The 19,890-nt window shown below is 40.6% G+C and overlaps 1 protein-coding gene across 1 annotated transcript in view; it reads left to right on the plus strand.

Annotated features, from left to right (window-relative positions):
• clstn2a (calsyntenin 2a) overlaps positions 1 to 19,890 on the plus strand; it is a 229,796-nt gene that overhangs the window by 134,310 nt on the left and 75,596 nt on the right. The window contains exon 3 of the mRNA XM_050033688.1: positions 17,373 to 17,568. Coding sequence (XP_049889645.1) covers positions 17,373 to 17,568 — 196 coding nt within the window. The remainder of the gene's footprint in view (positions 1 to 17,372; positions 17,569 to 19,890) is intronic.

The raw sequence follows: 19,890 nt of genomic DNA on the forward strand, positions 1-19,890 counted from the left end.
CCTGAGGTTTCTACCGTTTTTTTTCCCCGTTAAAGGGGTTTTTTTGGGGAGTTTTTCCTTATCCGCTGCGAGGGTCATAAGGACAGAGGGATGTCGTATGCTGTAAAGCCCTGTGAGGCAAATTGTGATTTGTGATATTGGGCTTTATAAATAAAATTGATTGATTGATTGAAATTGATAGGTTCATATTCCAAGATCATGATTTCCACTCAGGTGCTTTGTGTCTCCAGTATGTTTTCTTTCACATGCATGTTTAATTTGGTGTTATGTCCCCATCCTACCTTGTAAATGATGTTATCACAGTATATTTAGGAGACAAAGTAAATATGACAGCTTAATGTGTACTAGGACTAAAATTCATTTATATGCACACAAACTGGCTGCTCATTTCCAGACTCACACTGTGATTCATGATGGGAAATCAAATGAATGGAATTTTCTCTAAAAACAAAAAGACACCTTTGCATTTTCCTCAGCTGAAGAGCTGACAAATGATCAAACATGACAGCGACGCATGCATGAGCTATTGCCTGCCGTCTGTTATGACAAACATAACTAGCATGCAGAGATCAATGAGAGATGACAGATTAGGTTATCTTAACCTCCACAGCATATCAAAACTACACTGCTCATTACCTCCTCTCAAGATGTTTTCTCTGAATTCACCTGATGAATGCAGCATGCGGTCTCACCCCACAGCCCACGCCCCTGCTGGCCCCCCTGACTGACAGCTCAGTTATGTCATTTCACTAAGCTTGCATTAGCATGCAAAAGGTCTCCTGGGGTTCTCAAATGCCACCTGTCAGATTTCATTGATGTTGTTTTTGCTTTAACCCATGCTTTAGTTAAACAACTATAAGAGATAATGTGAAAATGATTGTGTACCCAAGTTTTCATTAGAAATGTAGGAAACAAAACAGAGGACAAGATGAGGGAGAGGGAAGAAAGAGAGTGATACAAAAGGTCCAGATAAATTTGTTTCAACCTAGCCTTGCCTGGTACCGTTTGTGAACTGCATACTGACACAGCAGCTCTACTGACATCTAACGTAGCAAATACCAAATAATTCTAAAGCTCCATTAAACTACATTTTTAAGATAAAAACTGTTTTAGGGAAAAATGAAACAGTGATTCCAGAGAGACTCTACAGTCTGTGTTTGAAGGATATATCCAGGATGTCAAACTGACTCAGCAGCAACAACAGGTTAAAAAGACAAAGATAGTTAGAAGCTAAAGCTGAACTATTGGCTACAGATGACAGTGTAAAAGTGAACCACCACATCACTGCTGATCGCCACACAAGACAATGAATATAAAGGGAAACTTCGCTGATATTGAACCAGCTGTGTGGCATCACAGTGTGTGCAGAAGAACGGTGTTTGGATGAGCAGGCATCTCCGTGGGAAGTCAAACAATGTTCATCTGCACACAGTGTGATGACACACAGCTGGTTGAATATCAGCAAAGTTTCCCTGCTTCCCTTCACTGGCTCCTGTACAGCAGGGTCGGCCTTTTTTCACTGTTATAATCATTAAAAAGCAAAAGCAGCATGTGTATACATTCAGTAGGCTATATCTTCAGTAGCTAGCTAACCCTACACTTTTCAGGGTTTGATTTTGGTTTTGGAACAGGGAAGAAACTTATATCTTTTTCCAACCTCTCCAGGTAACGAGTATCATTAATACACGACGTGTCCCAGGCACAACATTTAGCTCCAAATCTACAAAACCAGTCTGAAAATGAACGAAATCTGAAACGATTGCATTAGAGTCAATGGAGCACAGCTGTGTTGTTGTCGGACCCTGGTCTGAGCTGGCCCGATGCTACGTTATGATTGATTCTACGGGGATGGGACTTAGTGAAGGGTCAATTGTGTGGTCATTTGGAGGCAGAGCTTGTAGTGCTGTTGAATTATTTTGCATCATAGAGAGATGTTCCTATTATTTTGTCCACTCTATTTATATTAATAAGGGTAGGCCAGCCTTCACAAAGGTACAGTTGGACTTATTGAAGGGCTGTTGCATGAGCTTGCATTAGTTTGAGCTGGGTGTACTCAATAAATGCACAGCAGTGTATATTTATATGTAGTGCATATCTGTCATGACTTGATGTAAACCACAGCCCAGATACACTGTGGTTTACATTTAGTCCTCCTAGGTCTTTATAATGTGGGATGTGGTTCCATGATTCGTGGAGTTCGGCTGCTGGTCCGTTGTCAAAAAAATTGGGCAGTCATACTAGTTTTTCTTACCATGAAAGTAACGAGGCAGTAACAGTACCAGAGAGAATTTAATACATAGCTGAAGCCGTGGGCTGACATGAGTAGTTAAACAGGTCATTTGCATTGCTAAGTTGTCAAAATAAAACAAACTCAATGCTCATCAGAGGTGTACAAGTATGCATTTATATGTTAAACACTTACACATGCACTTGCAATGCAGTCACTTTTATGTCATTAATTAATGCGTCAAAATAACCCACACATGAGCAGGCAAGTCAAGTCACTTTGTTTATATAGACTCAAATCTAATGTATGAATAAATAATTGGATCAGCAGGTAGTCTAAGAAGCCATCACACTATAATGGTCTCACCTCAGGGTCTTCTTTTAGTTATTGGCTTTTTCGCCGTAATTGGACAGTTGACAGCTCTGTCGTGGTTCAGTAACAGACATCCTTAGAAGTTTGGTCTCATTTTGAACTGGAGCCTCTGCAGATTAATTCCATACTTGACATGTTATGATCCACTAAAGTTAGGCATGATGAGAGATGAATTAGTCCCTGTATTTATGGTGGGACAATTCCACCAGAGAAAGCTGCAACCACGTCTTGTTCAATCCGCTGCACGGCGTTGTATCACAGCAGGAGCATTTCAGAAGCAGAGCATTTGCCTGCCCAGTTTTGTAGACATGCACATTTTTCTTGATTTGCTCAGTTTTCCTTGATATCTGTGCTTCTACTGTACCATCAGTAGGCTGTAATTTTGTCCGTTTTGTTGTATTTATCGTTGTTATTTACAAATTTGTTGTGCTGTTCCCTACAGACAATTTTAATACCATTTAAAATCCAGTTATGAATGACATGGATCATAGATTTCTATTCTGTTTTTTAGATTAAAAATACATTCATCCACAAAATTATATTGTATCTATTGATCGCATAGGGTGCCTGTGAGCAGGAAAACTAAATTGCTTTATGCAGCGCACTGTAGCTCCGTCGAAAATAGATGGGTGCGCATTTTTGTTGTGAAACATTCTGCAGCACGTCTGTTGAAATTACAAGAATTGTTTCCCCTGTACTATCACTACTTTGGCATGTGTGTGTGAGTGTGTGCATGTTTGTATATTTGTGTGCAGTGAAGCATGTGCATGAGACAGAAATTGTGTTGGTGTTGGTGTGTGTATATACGTATGCATGCGAGTGTGTGTCTTCTGTAAACCAGTGGGCCGTGTCCTTCTCTTCTCAGTGAGCTGCTGAGCTGACACAGGTCATAGTCAGAGACACTGTGACATTTACAGCTCAGAGGCTTATGGAGACTCCCTGCTGTACCTGGCAGTCTGTGATTATCTCAGAACCAACCATGCCGGCCCGCAGTGCAACAGGGGGGTGTCGAAAATGTAGAGAGGAAAGAATCACAATGATATCACTGTCACTTAGACGAGGAGAGGTGTGATTGTGTTGGAAAGATAACGAACAGGTGATGTTGGGTATGAAAAGATTGACTAGGAGAGCAGGTTGACCTCAGAGAGTGGTTGAAGTGGGGTTATGTTAATGAAGTGCAGAGCTTTTTTCTGTTTCCTGTGGAATTTCAAAAATGGTCATTGAAAATTACAAATGTTGATGCAGGCAACAAGCACAACCTTAAACAGACAAAGTCTTGGTTTTATTTGGCAGGAAATATTGTCCAAATGTTCTTTCCTCTGCATGTAGACGGAAAGGACTGTTCTTTAGTCAAGCTAGTGGCATGACTGAGGATGCTGATGTCTGCTTGTTTGTCTCATCCATAATTGCATAGAAATAAGATTACATTTTGTATGGACATTTTTACATCTCCACATCTAAAGCCCCTCTCACACATGCAGTCTGAAATGTTAAACATAATTTCCTGCATGGGGTTGTGTGTGAATGGGAGCAAGGACTGATATTCAGGAAAGTCTGTACTGCCAATTTGCCACCTTAAGACCTGGTAACATTTTGGGGAAAAGGCCGCTATGGCCTTGTTGTGAATGAAAGCAGTAACATTACAGGGACAAGCACATAAAAGGGAACGTCCGATGGACCAAGGACGCTTTAATGGGGAGCAAGCGAGTTAATCACAAGACTTGAGAAGACGTATTTCAATTAGAAACTTGTTTACAGTTTAGAATTAACCAACGCTTTTGCAGGTAAAATGTGATTTGACTCAATAAATACAAGAACACTGAAAAACAGCTCTTCGCCCGCCAAGCTCCTGAAAATAACAAGACGTCTTCTGCCGCATACACATCCATGCAGCCTTGCCCAAGCTTCTCCTTCTGTTTAGTTTTATGGCGGTCGGCATCCACAAGTGTTGCATCACCATCTACTTGACTGTCCCCTGCCCCGTCTATTCCTGAATTGCATGTGTGAGAAGGCACAAAACGGAAATGTTCCTGAAAAGTGCATGTGTAAATCATAGACTGTAAAAATAACGGACTTAACTACTGTGACGTCACCTATTTGGCATTTTCATTGTTGCCATCTTGTTTTTTATTTTTAAGCCAGAGGTGACCATATTTCGGCAAGATGCTGGCGTTTTGGAAGACACTATCGGCAAAGTGGTCTGCCCTTAATTATGCATAACTTTAATAATTTTAATAACTTAATAAAATGTAAATGGGTGGGTTGTATAAGAATTCAGCCTCTGTACAGTTGTCATGAATGGGGAAATTAGAGATTCAAATCGTTTTTTGTACCAGGCTGTAAACGTGTTTATTTCTGCTGTAAAGTTGGGCACATGGGGGTCTATGGGAATTGACTGGCTTCTGGAGCCAGCCTCAAGTGGCTATTTGAGGAACTGCAGTTCTTGACACTTCTTTGCTGGCTTAATTTTTCAGCCCTGGAGGTTGCTGCTTGGTGTAAACAGTGAAAATCACTAGTGGTCCCTGAAAAGTAATCCCAGCAGGGCCTTGGTGTAAACAGTGAAAATCACTAGTGGTCCCTGAAAAGTAATCCCAGCAGGGCTTGACAGTGCGAGCGTTTCACTCGCATTTGCGACTAAAAATAGGTGTGTGCGAACTGTAAAAAATATTTAGGGGCACATGTGCGCATANCAGAGGAGAAACGAGCCATTCACATTTCTCTCTTTGCTGGTAACAGCCCACAAACCTCACCGCACTTTAGGGACTGTTCTTTACTTATGGAGGGACTGTCAGGGGAGGAGGGTGGCTGGTTGATTTTTATTTTATTTATTTATTTTATTTTGATCCCCCCTATGTTAATCACTTATTGATGCAGGTAGGGACCGTTCTCCACGGCCAGGCTGTCGGCTGGGTGGGAATAAGTCAAAGTGTGGTGGAGAAGAGGGACCGGGAAAAGCGCCAGACCTCCGGGGAAGCCTGCTCCGTTCTCCCCGCAGTTAGGGACCGTTCGCCACAGTACCGCTGCTGGGCAGGATGGAAATAAGTCCTGCAGAGTTTCAGAGGACCTGGAGAATGTTTTAGGATAGTAATAGTTTCAGAGGACCTGGAGAATGTTTTAGGATAGTAATAACATTGTATAAGATAATCATATTGCAAAGATAATATATATAAGATAATAACATTAAAGACAAAATTAAATTGCAATACTTTTTCAAAACTTGATGATTTTACCTTTCTGTACATTTTGTTTACAAATTAATTTAATAATTTTGCTTGTAAATGTCTATTTGCATCACGTTTATTACGGAAAACACATGATTTGATCAATTTACATTGTGCCCCTAAAGTTCTTTGTGCGCTCCTTACTTTTTCAACTTAGGAGCACATGTGCTCCTTGGGAAAAAAGTTAGCATCAAGCCCTGCCCAGTACTTTAGCAGGAACTATGTGTGAAAGAGTCTTGAGAAATGGATTGAAATTCCAGGCATTTATGATCCTATAGTGCCGCATTAGATAGACATTTGTGGTTTTAAGTGAATCGCCTCAATGACTACTGAATGGATTTCCATGAAACTTGGTGTATACATTCATGTCATGTCACGTCAACACAATGAACTACAGTGTGTTAGCATTCAGCTCAAAGCACCACTGTGCCTAAGTCCAGCTCTGTGGCTCCTCGTGGCTATAGAATTGTCTTCTTGTTTAAATCAGTAGACTGAAATGAACAAATTGGGAAATAGAAGAAAACAAAAGAGATTTATGGTGTGCATTGATTGATGATACATTATTTGCATACCTCAATAATGGGGAGTCTCTCATACTGATTTATTTAGTTTTCCGAAGCATAAATACAGATGAACTTTGAAAATACATTTTATATCTTCATGACTTAACAAACTACTAGTATACTTCCGCTTTCAGATGTAAGACAACATATCTTTGTGTGCTTTTTGCTCCTTTACACCTCAGTTCAGAGCCAGCAACAGCTCTCAGTGTGCCGCCCTTTCTCTTTTGTGTGTGTTTTTATATACGTCTTTGTGAGAGAGCACCTGCACACACATGCATCCCCAAACTGTAAAATTCCCTGTGTTCAAGAAGCCATTTAACTGTCAACTGGTGACCCTCGGAGAGCAGTGAACTGTCAGCTACGTCGAACAGCAGGCGTCTGTGGAACAGAGGAGGAAGAGGAAGGTGAGAAAGAGGGTAGAAACAAAGTGTGTGAGGCGTGTCAGGGGTAAGGTAGGGCAAGGTTGAGCAGTGCATCTGAGTGCCGATGTTAAGAGCTGAATAATTGCTTACCGCTGTGAAATCTGCTACAGAGGAAGAGAGAAGGAACATGGGGAGGAGAAGGTGAGGAAGAGGAGGGGAGGCACACTGAGATACTCAAGAGGGTGATAGTGATATTTATACCTGCATTAGTTATCTCCCACACTGTAGTTATCTCTCTATATCCTTCCTCCTTTTCCTCCTCCTCCTTTATCACCCCTGCAGCTTCTCCTTTCTCTCAATCACCTTTTAATCCTCTCCTTTGTATCTCTTTGACCTCTCCGTACCACATGTCAGTGGTATCCTCTACAGTGATCATGTCTCTTGTGTTCTCCTTCTGTTTTTTTTTTTCCCTTTCTCTCTATGGTCGTACCTGTGCCCCGGCTGTGATTTTTTTTTCTTTCAATTCTTTGAACAGCTGAAGTGAAAAACGAGGCTTGCTTTGTGGTCCAACGTTTGATGCACTCTGCCAGATCCCCACACACACAATTTGCACAATTTCCCGCTTAACTTGATAAATAACCTCCTGCCTCATTTACCTTTCTCATATTTTCACAGTAGCAGTTTGGGGTTAAAGGGACAGTTCACTCCAAAATCCAAATATCCATATTTTTCCTCTTACCTGTAGTGCTGTTTATCAGTTTAGATTGTTTTATTGTGAGTAGCAGAGTGTTGGAGATATCGGCTGCAGAGATGTCTGCCTTCTCTTGAATATAATGAAACTAGATGGCACTCAGCTTGTGGTGCTCAAAGTGCCAAAATAATAACTCAACAGCAGCACAACCTTCCAGGAATCATGCACTGGTTACTCAAGATAGCCCACAGACCTTGTTGTGAGCAGTTTCATGTAGGAACTGTTTTCTTTCTACCGACCTACACCTGCCAACCGCATCATCACGCAGAAGTAAGTGTGCATCCACTCGTGGACAAGAGACTTGTGCTTGTAACAGTGCAAGATGTTAACAGTATTTGCTTCCTTGTCGACTGGGATGTAGGTGAGCTAGCAGTAGATGCATGCTTCCCTGCTGTGATAGGGTTGGCAGGTGTAATATGGTACAAGGAAAATAGTTCCTACTAGGGCTGGGCAATATGGAGAAAATAATAAGTCATGATATTTTTGACCAAATGTCAAGATATTGAAATTGCAAAAGTATTGCACACGTAGCAGACAGCTCTTCCTAAATGGTTGATATCTAGTCTCATATCACGATATTGATATACTATCAATATACTGCCCAACCCATTATAGAGAAGGCAGACATCTCTACAGACAATATCTTGGCAGGTCACACCAAAACAATCTAGACTGATAAATAGCACTACAGGTAAGAGGAAAAAAATATGTATCTTTGATTTGGGTGTGAACTGTCCCTTTAAGCAGCTAGCTGAAGAGTTATTTCACAGTCTGTCATGGCACTTAAACTCAGGATCTTTCAGCCACAAGTAGCCTCTCTGAAACTATTCATTGTTGTGTCTGACTCCAGCAGTTAACACTCCACTCCTTCGTATCAGTTTTGAACACTTCAGCCCAAAAGCTTTGCAGAGCTCCCCTCTTCAGCATTTAAGTCACACAACTACATCTTCACGCAGTTCAATTAACAGGCAACACTGACAGCCACAGTTCATCCGTTGAATTCTAATCCCACAACTTCAGAGGCTGCAATTAACACTAATTGCATAGCAGACCACCAAAGCCCCCAGCAGAATGAATGTGTATTGTCTGCGATATTGAATTCTCCCCGTTCCTATATTGTGTTGTCCAAGGCATCAGCAGTCCTGGGTGAATAGATAACCTGCAAAGTGTGTGTGTGTTTGCGTGTGTGCATGTGCTTCCCGTCTGTGCGAGCTGTTGATTTGTCACCCTGAGGTCAAGTGGATAGTGCGACAATCTCCCAAATGCAATTAGGAAGTGGCTGGCTATCTGAAGGAGCCCAGTGAGACTGTGATGAATTGCTCCTGCATGTCTCTCTTTAACTGACTGTGAGCCTGCCGTGACTGCGCCGGTCAACAAACACCCGTGCACACAGACACACACACCTCATAGAATACTAGCCTGTTTATTAAATTTGAGACTGCCAGACATACTCTAAAGAAACTGATAGAGACTGATATTTCTTTACAGTTCGACTTTTCATTGCAGTTTTCAGGAGGGGAATGAGACAGGAAAATAGATGCTGGTGTTTTTGACAACACTGAGTCATTAGACAACATTTCGGGGGTTATTTCCTGTTGTAGCTCGATTCTGAAGAACTGTAAATTATTGGTATGCTGCCTATAAGCCTTTCTTGATTTATTTTTGTGTGTGCGTGTGGGTGTCTGTGTAAAGAAGTTCTTTCAATCAATACTGTATGTATTCTTCTATGTTCAAAGAGTGGGAGACTATGTGGGTGCACATCCAGAACTTAAAACAGATCATGCTATGTAGCTTTGTAGCAAACACATTTTTTTTCTCAATATTGACCTTTAATTCTTTTGTCGTGAATTTCTAATCAATTAAATTTGCTTCTTGCGATGTGTCTCTTTTTATCAGGTTTCTTTGGTGTAGAGTAAAGCTTTGAGTGTAGATTTAAAAAGCCACGGAAGCCAAGGAAGTGACAAATCTACAGCTGACATTTGACAACTTATTGTCAAATTAACTGCCTGCCGCTTAGTGTCCTCATCGTGTCCTCACCAAAAACCTTGAGGCAGTAGAGAGTAAATCCCATTAAGCCAACAGGAGAAAGGCATAGTGGAAGGCCATGAACCCTCATTTGTTTCTATCCTCATCCTGAAGCATTCTTCAGAGTTTGGTTCAGATGAGGCTCGAAATCAAAAGAGTCTCTTGCTGTTTCTTTAATTTGTCCGTTGACATCGGCTGCAGCCGATCTGAGCCTCATGATACAAACGTCATAAACACGCCCCCTCGCTCACTGTAAATTCTCCAGATGATTATTTGCTCTATTCACAGATGGGTTCAGTTGGACATTACACAGAGTTTGTATGTGGGAGCTGACAGGATACAGTTTGTTTAATGTCCAATTAAACAGATTTGGACATTTGCATTCTCACATACAGCTCCTCTGTGTAATTTCTACATAAATTCAGTTTCACAGGGCATTTTTGAAAGTGCCTTTTTTTTTGGTCCAAAATAAACTTGCAAAATGTCAAGAAAGGAAACATATTACACCTTTTTCTTTATTGAACAGAAAAACTGTGCACCTCCTGAATTCCCCGAACTAAGACTAGCTTAATTGCCTTGTTAACACACTTTGTTCAAACTCGCCAGAACAAAATTAAAACTCACAAAAAAACATCTTGGTTAGTCTTGCCACTGTTCCAACAATTGCAAACGATAAACTCTTATTTCACCAAGTTAGATATGAAAATATTCTGGTCTCTTTGTGCTACTTGGCTGCTTGCTGAGTCTGTCGCTGAGTAGTCTTGCATCGCCAGACTTGTCTTGACACCTTGTTTTGGTGCTTTGCCAGCTGTGTGCTGGGCAGTGGGTCTCACTTGTTCTTTGGAGGCGGACCATTAAATAAGAAAAATAAAATTACAACCAGCGGCACCCTCCAACCAGCGATACTCAGCCGAATGTTGATAGTGTATATAATTTTCCGCCCAACTGTATAGACTATCCATTATACCCACAGCTCCAAAACAACTTAGGCAGATATACTCATTAAAACTGACAGATATGTTTTTTTTTGCTACCATTGACAAACATAACATACCCCAGTTCAATAAAATGGTGCCTACAATCATTACAATAAGCAAACAGTACCAACAGAGCACAACCTATATTACCGAAAGAGCAAAGCAATAACATTTCTTTTTCTTTTTAAGTATTTATTTCCATCATGCAAGTCTGGACATTTTTTGTGTAAAGTAGTCATCATAAGTCCACGTAATTTTAAACATACAATCAAGACTGTAAAGATTACTTAAAATTGGTTGTTCCTCTTAGATGGAACTTATTTTCCATATTGTTTTATTTACAGTTCTCATTTTTCTATGCCTCTCTGTAACATTATGTCACATGAAACTGTGTTGATTAGTGCATCCAGCCAGTTAATGAATGATGGCATAATTTGACTCCTATTTTGGAGTACCAGCCTAATTACTGGTTGTTGTTTTTACCCACTTTCAAAATGCATTAAACTGAAATATGAATGCACAGAATGGCTGCTCAATCAAGATAAAGAGGTGACTGTTGAAAGGGATGACTAAATGGACTTTAATTAGGTTCATCCGCACAATCTAAAACAGTATAATACAATAATCTTGTTACTAAATTCTACCTGAAGCTTCAAAAGTTTAGTTTGACACTTTGTTTGTTGACTCGACTGAGGCTTTTGTTGTTGTATTAGACTGCATCATACAGAGGTGTTTTTAATATTCTGTCTCTGATATATATGAATTAAATTAGACTGTACAGGCCTACCTAATAAAACTTGTAACTCAGCAGGGACTGAAACATAATGTCCATAAGCTCAGTTTGAGGCTGCCGTAACAATGCAAAAAACACTTTCAGTCAGGCTGGAGGAAGTTTTGGAAGCTGTGAAAAGTTTTTCCTTCAGTTACATGTTCTTTCTTCAGAGAAATTAGCGGGGACAGCTGGAGTGTTTGGAGCTCCAGAGCAGGGGAAGACTTATAACACATGCCCTTGTTTGCTCAGTCACACACAGCCATGTGCTCCATATGCCACTGGGGTATTTAGAGCAAGGTGCTTCTTCATGGTGAAAATCTCTTACACAAACACAAACGTCACCAAAGACCACTGAAGACTGCAAATTTCTGAAGATATTTTTGAGTGTAAATTTTAAATATCAGAGATTTTTTTAATAGAATCTAAATATTTTCAATACCCTGCCGGCTACCTGAAGGAATCTTCCATAAATTTAGCTCACTTTTTTTTACTTTCAACATGAAAAAAGCAAAGAGCAAAGCATATTCTCCGTCAATAAAGTCTCATTTAAATTTTAGCCAGTGTGATGAAGCCCTTTACCCTCTAAGAAATTTTCTTTTTTACCCATAATGTGTTTTTTTGGAGCTCGCTGTGCATGATATACAGTATGTGTCTGCATGGAAGTCATGTATAAGTGTGTGTACACATGCTGTATATTGTGTGTGTAGTCAGGGTGTATCTGTGGGTCAGTAGTGGGATGAAGTGTAATCCAGTGATTAATTAAACGAGAGGAACGGGGGTGAGTGTGAGCTCAGTGCTGAAGGCAGGAGAGTGAAGGAATCAGGGCTTAAAACCGCCTGATACTCTGTCTGCTTAGAAACTCACTTTAATCAAGGTCTTACAGCTCCCCTCACCACACACACGCAAACACACGCACACACAGAGTCAAATCTTGATACTGAAGCTTTTATGTCTTATGCTCTACACAGAGACAGACAAACGGGCACAGACACACCAGATGGAGTCACAACAGTATTTGATTAAGACGAGGAATTAACATGATTGAATTTCCTCTTTCTCTGTTGAGGCCTGACTGAGAAAGCGGGCTCACTGGAGGCTTTAACCACTTTGGAAGTCACTCCTTAGATTTTTGCCGTGCAGGTCACAGAATCACAATCACGATGCAAGGTGATACATCACATTGTTAACTGCTAAAATCTAAAGAAGACGAATGTTTCCTTTTGTAGGGCGCTAATTGGTGAAGTATTAACTTGTCACTCCGGATATAAATTCAAGGCTTCATCCCTCGCCCTAATTTGTTTCCACTCGTGTTACCCGTGGGTCACATTATTGGACAGCATGACATATTCTTTCATTTTCATGCCGATGATACACAACTGTACCTCTCCTTTAACCCAAAGGACTTTTAGCAGCCTGTCTATTTTACGTAATTGTCTTCTTGGCATCAGGGGGTGAATCACCCAGAACCTCTAGTCGAAGATGAAGACAGCAATTTAAATCACAGCTCCAGACCCCAGGTTGTCTTTTTATACTGTATGCTGGGTCCTGCTCACATTTTAATGAGTATGTTGTTGGCTTTTCTGAAGATCAGACCTGTAATTTTGTAATGGTTTACCTGCAGGTTTGTCATCCTCACAGTATGTTATCCACATCTTGACTGATAATGCTGCTGCTGCCAGACTCCAGTTCTCAGTTACAGTCTTTGTCACTAGTGCACTGGTTCAAATTAGATTTGGTACTGGTTTTTAAATTACTGAAAAGGCTTGCATGGCAGAGCTCCAATGTTTTGACCTGTCTTTGTCACAAGAGTAACCTTAATGAAGTATTGGTTTGTGCGTGTTGGTGTAGTGAAGCGCTGTAATGGAGCAGAGTCCTCGTTAATCTTATGAGCAACACCTGTGCTTTTTCTACTGTGTAAAAATGACTGCTGAGAAAAAGATTTTCATGAGAATGGCTGAATTTCATCAGTGTTGTTAAAGGTTCTGTATGCAACAAACAGCTATTTGCTTTGTAAATATGTAGTTGAGTAATGGCGTCCTGAGCAGAGAATGAAATCACGTTACCTTTGTGTGTGTTGTTATCCAGGCTTCTCTGTGGTTTATTGTAGTAGATGGTCTGACCACACATGCATGTAAGTGCGTGTGTGTATCCCACTGGCTAGCTCATTGCCAGCACTCTGCTCTGTGCTCATACGGCGGTTATCTCTGCTATCTAGATGGTGCTTTCATACAATAGTAGCGCCCACCCTCCGGTTCTCCCCAGTTAACACCATTAGCTCTGTCAGTCCTGCATAATATACCTTAAGGGCTTTTTAAACCTTTCTTTTATTAACAAAGACAAACAATTTCTTACGAGCTCAGTGATGGTAATAATAAGGCTGATTTGAAGTTTTTATCTAATTTTGTAGAAGTAGAAAGTTGGTCACTTGTGGATAACTACTCCATCTGTTTCCAATGTGATTAAATTCTAAGATTAAAATACTACACAACAGACATTGCGAGCCACCAGAGCCAACAATATGTGAAAATATTGTTTAAGAAAATGCAACTGATGTATCTTCCGTCTCCAAAAAAACAAAATACTGATCAGTAAACAGGGTTGGGTGTTGAATTTGGTACTTTTAAGACTACCAACTGATTAACGTCGCTACTATCGTGTACCGATTATCGAGTACCTGAGGGCACACCTGGGTGAGAATGCAGAGTTCAGACAGGAGGTGGAAGTGCCGCAAAGTGCCCCCAAGCCTGGAAGCCAGTCACGGCACCCCAAGGCTGGCAACAGAGCTCTACTGAGCCACCGTACAGGACAACTTCTGTGCCACAAAGCTGAGAAGCTACACTGACTTCTCAGCAAGCTAAAATGCTGATCTGCCACAGTAGTTTCAGTATCTTGTCTATTTTACTTTATATATTATATTAGTAAGGGACTAATATCACTGCTGTATGAGCAAACACACATACACACACGCACACACACACATACACAACTTAAGCAGACAGGCAGAGTAACACGTTTTCATTATTCATGTGTTCATTGATGTTAATATATAAATCAGTTTGGTTTCATTTGACACTTTTTTGGAAGCCCTGATTAATTTTTAATGGCATGAAAATGAGTTCAGTGGAACCAGATTGTGAGCAAAAATATTTTATGTGGCATAGATTATTTGCTAAAAAAGTTTATTAAAACTTCAATAAATACAAGCAGGCACACCAACTCAGGTCACAAACACAAAGTACTTACACAAATTTACAGACTAATCATAACAGCCAAGTAATACAAATTAAAGTATACCCAAAGGCAGCAAAAATATCTATAAAAATCAGCCTCAGGAAAATATGTAAAGCTGATTCAGCCAGTTGGACTTAGTTTTGAGATTAAATCCTTGTTCTAAATCCGATTTTTGACATAGCAATTTTTCTACCCTTTAAAAAACAGCCGTGGATATTAAAACTGAAGTGTAAGCAATTGTAAAATCCAACAAGTATAAAAAAAATTGTAAGAAATTAAATGCTGTCAAGTACTGTTACTTACGGTAGGAATAGACAAATTTGTTTTGGCTCCTTCTGACAACGTGTTAGTTTGCAGAGCATCATTTTCTCATTAACTGTATTCATCTTGGCCGTCTCCATTATATCGGCAATTTAACATCCCGTGAAATACATGTTCACTGACAGCTTGACATTTTCAGTCGATGCCGTTTATGCCGCTCAAGCTTTCTGTGGAGTACCATCTATTTAAGATGAATGTTATTATTGAACCATTTTTTGCTGACTCTTCCACTTTGCTCTCAATCTGCCATGGCAACAGGCCAACTCCCCGGAGCAAAAATCTATGATGTTTACTTTGAGACGCGACCCCTTTCCCACATGACGTATAGGCCAAGAGATTAGACTCCACTTCATCCACACACCACAACAGGGTGAAATTATAGTGTTCCCTCCGGTTTGGGCTGGTGAGAAACTAAGTGGCAGGAAAGAAAATGTGTGCGTAAAGTACACATTTGCTGACACAGTAGGAAACCCCCTGAAATCTCTGTCATTACTATTTACATATACATTGGCACATCACATTCCTCCTCATCTCTCCCGCGTCTCTCCTATTGCTCTCGCTACCGTCCCTCCGCTCCGTGACTCTGTTACATTCTCCTGTAAAATGTAATCCAGAAAAATGAATTTGCCACAACAGATGGAGCGGAAAATGGATTTGCATCCAACCCCCAAACTGTTAAGTGGAAGCACCTTTTCCTGCTCCCCACCGCTAAGTCAAGGTTTATGTATAAAGGCTGCAGCAGTATATTATAATCACTGGTATTTTCAGACCAGATTCCCCTTCCTTTGGTCCCATCTAAGACCACATTTGCTCAGTTTGTGTATACGAATGTGTGCGTGCAGGCGGGATCAAGGCCGTGCTTATCGCTTTCCCTCCATACCACCTGCTGTGTTCATTATTATTTTGCGGTACTTACACATCACATACCACAGCCATATTGGGGAGCTTTTCATCTGGGTGACATCTCAAAGGGGCTGATGTGAGGGCCAGGCGTCTTAAAAAAAGATTTGGGATCAAACCTTGAGGCCCACTAGGCCTTGCAGCATCACTATTTCACAAGGAAGGGTGTGTGAAACGTGTTAAAAGGAAGTCAGAGAGAGGAAATAAAAGACTGTGCGCATAACAATAGGATATGAAGATGAGGGAGGAGAGAAGTGGAAAGAAGCCATAGCGAGGGAGAACTTTGTCTTTGTATTTGTCAGTGGGGCTTGAGCATGCAAGAATTCCCATAGCTAGGAAGCTTTTTGTCCCCACTGTGTTCCACTATGTTCTGAGAGATATCAGCCAGCGCAGGGTCAGAGCGCTGCAGCTTTTTGTCTCCTGTGCAAGGAGATTTCCCAAATCCCTGAAATGAACACTTGTGCAGGGGATGAACTCCACAGATGATTCAAGACTCACAAGCACATCTACACACAGAAACACACACTCACGTTAGGCAAACACAATGCACTCAGTGTGTACTGTAGAGCATTCTGCGGACACGACAGATTTCATCTTTTGTTGAGCTGGTACAGTTTGACACGTATCAGAAATTAGTTTTCTCTTCACTACACCCCAGGAGCTGCATACTGTGTTTTCGGGAGCAGCTTATGCTGACAGAGATCACTGTGTCCAGAAATGAGACTTAGACTGAAATATGAAGTGATAGCTGTGCTGCAAAGAAAATGTCAGCAGTGTGTATTGTTGGTTTTTACTTCATTAAACATAGTTTGAGTCAGCCTCAGCTATCTGGTAGCTACTGCTGGGTTTGAGGAAATGACAGGGAGAAATAAAGGAAGAAACAAACAAGGCAAAATAAAAAAGCTTTTACCAGCAATGGCATAAAAGAAAAATGAGTGAATGAAAAAAAAATCCAAATGTAATTTTTTCCCATGCCCATGTTTTTTCACTGTTTGTTCATGTGGTGTTGATGTGAAATTAAGTGCAATCTCAGCCTTTGTCTCTCACTGTGAGAGTTGTTGTGCTGGCTGCCTCCATATTAAGCACCCAGAGTGCTCGGTATCGCACCATTGATGAACCACATGCTGAGCAACATTTTCACCCTCTGTTGGGGAATAGACATGTTGAAGACCGTTATGTTTCTTCTTTAGAGCTCACATGGTTCATTTCTCTTTTTCTCTGGGATAAAGATCAGGGATATTCAAGACGTCCGACTGATACACAAACTACTTTTCTCCTCAATATCATCTAAAAAAATCAAAGTGTTCAATGTGCTGGCGCTTTTTAATTTTCACTTGATGTTTATCTCTCCCCCTCTTTTGCACTTGTCTTACCACTGTTTTTGTTTGTCTTTCTTAGTTTTCACTGGGTGACATTGGTGCTTACAAACTGAAAGTGTTGCCTTCATTTTTGGCACAAAAGCAGAATAAACAGTTTTTGGTGACACATTCTCACAAAGTGTGCCCAGTGAAGAAAAGTCGAGCGTGGTTCCCTGCTACAGATAGGAAATACTGTCTAAAAAAACCGACATTAGCTGTATTCTGTATTTTATCAATGTAACTGTCGAAGTAAAACATTATGTAATTTCTGCATCTGTCCTTGTCTTTTTAGGGGAGATTTGTGCCTTTAAGATCTATGGTCAAGATGCTCCGTTCGAGGCAGTTGTGTTGAATCGCACATCAGGAGAAGGAGTCCTGCGGGCCAGTCACCCTGTGGACTGTGAGAGCCAGAAAGAGTACACCTTCATAATCCAGGCCTACGACTGTGGGGCCGGACCCAGCGGGGCCGACTGGAAAAAATCCCACAAGTGAGTCAACCAATGTCTGTTCATGTGTTGTTGGTGTTGTTGAACATGTTTTTTATGTGCTGTGTTGCCCAAACAATGTCTTCTGGTCTCCACATTGCCGCCATACTAGCGATAGCCGTGGTCACGTTTTTGGGTTGTACATCCATCTGTAAATATGTACATACTTCTGTCCCATACTTGTGAATGTAATATCTCAAGAATGCCTTGAGGGAATTTCTTAATTAATGATCAACTGATTAGATTTTGGTGGTCATAGGTCAAAGGTCAGGGTCACCTTGATGGAATTTCTTCAGATTTGGCAAAAACATCCACTTGGACTCACCAGTGAACTGATTAGAACTCGGTGGTCAAAGGACAAGGTCACTGTGACCCTGCATCTGTCTCATTCTTTTGATATCTCAAAAGGACCTTGAGGGAAATTTCTCAGATTTGGCACAAACATCCCCTTGGACTTAAGGATGAACTCATTAGAATCTTGTGGTCAAAGGTCAAAGATCACTGTGACTTCACAAAACACGTCTTTGGCCATAACTCAAGAATTCATATGTTAAGTATAACGATATTTCCACAAAAATGTCTAATAGAATAAAATGATAATGTGATGATATTTTATATACAGAAGGTCAAAGGTCAGCTTCACTGTGACATCACAATGCTCTGCAAAAACACTTTTCTGGCTTTCATGTAATGTCATAATTCAGAAACAGAAGGAGAGACATTTGGTCACAGACTAAACTGGTGACACTAATCTTAGGTGCTCGACTTGAAGCAGTGCTGATTGTTTAGATCTTCTGTGCTGCTGGGTTTAAGATGTGTGTGAAGAATCCATGTTTTTACAGACATAGACCTAAACTGTAAGTTGATGTGTTCGCAGACATATAACTGTAAGGCGGTGTTTCTGATTTTGGTGTGAGTTGCCAAGTGTTGGAGATATCGGTGTCAGATGTCTGCCTTTTCTCAAATATAATGTAACTAGATGGCACTCAGCTTTTGGTGCTCAAAAGAAAAAATACATTTGAAAAACTCAACAGCAATGTCTCTTTCTAGAAATCATAACCCAGTGACTCAAGATAATCCACAGACCTTGTTGTGAGCAGTTTCATGTTGTAACTATTCTCTTTCTACCAAACTACACCCACCAACTGTGTCACTGTGCAGAAGGAAGTGTGCATCTACTCATGAAAGAGAGGCTCGTGCTCTTGATAGGTTGAGATGTAACTCTAATGACATCCGCCTTTGCTGAACTGTAACGTCAGCCAGCTCAGTGGTGCTAGGTCTCATGCACACTTCCTTCTGCGCGGTGGTATCATTGCAGGTTGTAGTTTGGTAGAAAGAAAATAGTTCCTACATGAAACTGCTCACAACAAGATCTATAAATTATCTTGAGTAACCAGGTCATAATTTCTGGAAAGAGACATTGCTGTTGAGTTTTTCAAATGTATTTTTTGGCACTTTGAGCACCACAAGCTGAGTGCCATCTAGTTCCATTATATTGGCAAGATCGTAGACATATCTATGGTCGATGCCTCCAGCGCTCAGAAACTCACACCAAAACCGTCTAAACTGATAAATAGCACTGAGTTACATGGGTTGACAGACATAGTACATTGGTGAAGATCTACTGTAAGTTGTTACCCTTTTTCTTTTTCTAAGAAGTAACTTAACTATTTCATTTATAGCAGTTTGTGTTCGAAAAATATTTGCGTTTGAAAAATATGACCAAGTATTTGTTGGTTTAGTGAATCATTTAATTTATTAATCAAAGTAAAGTAATTAAATGTACAAGCAACAAGTAACATATAACCGACTCTTTAGCCACTGACTGTCTGACATGTTTGTATCTCTGAAACTTTTTTTTATGCCGCATTTAAACTCTGTTATGACAATGGTAATTGTCAGACCCTTTATTAATGCTGTCAAACACTGCTGATTATTATATATCTTAGCATGATTCACTTGCTTGGCTGTCAATGCAATTGTGATGTAAAGTGGGCGGACAAAGCTACAGAAACATGACATACAAACAAATATTAACTTCAGAGTGTACAAATGAAAGTTTACAAAGGCAGCTACACAAATGAGTCACATAAGTTCTCAAAGAGTCCTGACACCATTTGAAAAGAAAACGGAGGACAACTTTTATAAGTTGAGCCTCAACAGCACAAACACAAAGACAGCAGGATATTTATAACTATTTTTTTTTTATCACTAGAAATTAGCTACAGCTTTGAAAATGAGTTGAAGTGGGGCGTCGGTGGCTTAGTGGTAGAGCAGGCGCCCCATGTACAAGGCTGTTGCCGCAGCGGCCTGGGTTCGACTCCA

This window comes from Epinephelus moara, chromosome 21 (assembly GCF_006386435.1).
Source record: "Epinephelus moara isolate mb chromosome 21, YSFRI_EMoa_1.0, whole genome shotgun sequence".
Classification (NCBI taxonomy): Eukaryota; Metazoa; Chordata; class Actinopteri; order Perciformes; family Serranidae; genus Epinephelus; species Epinephelus moara.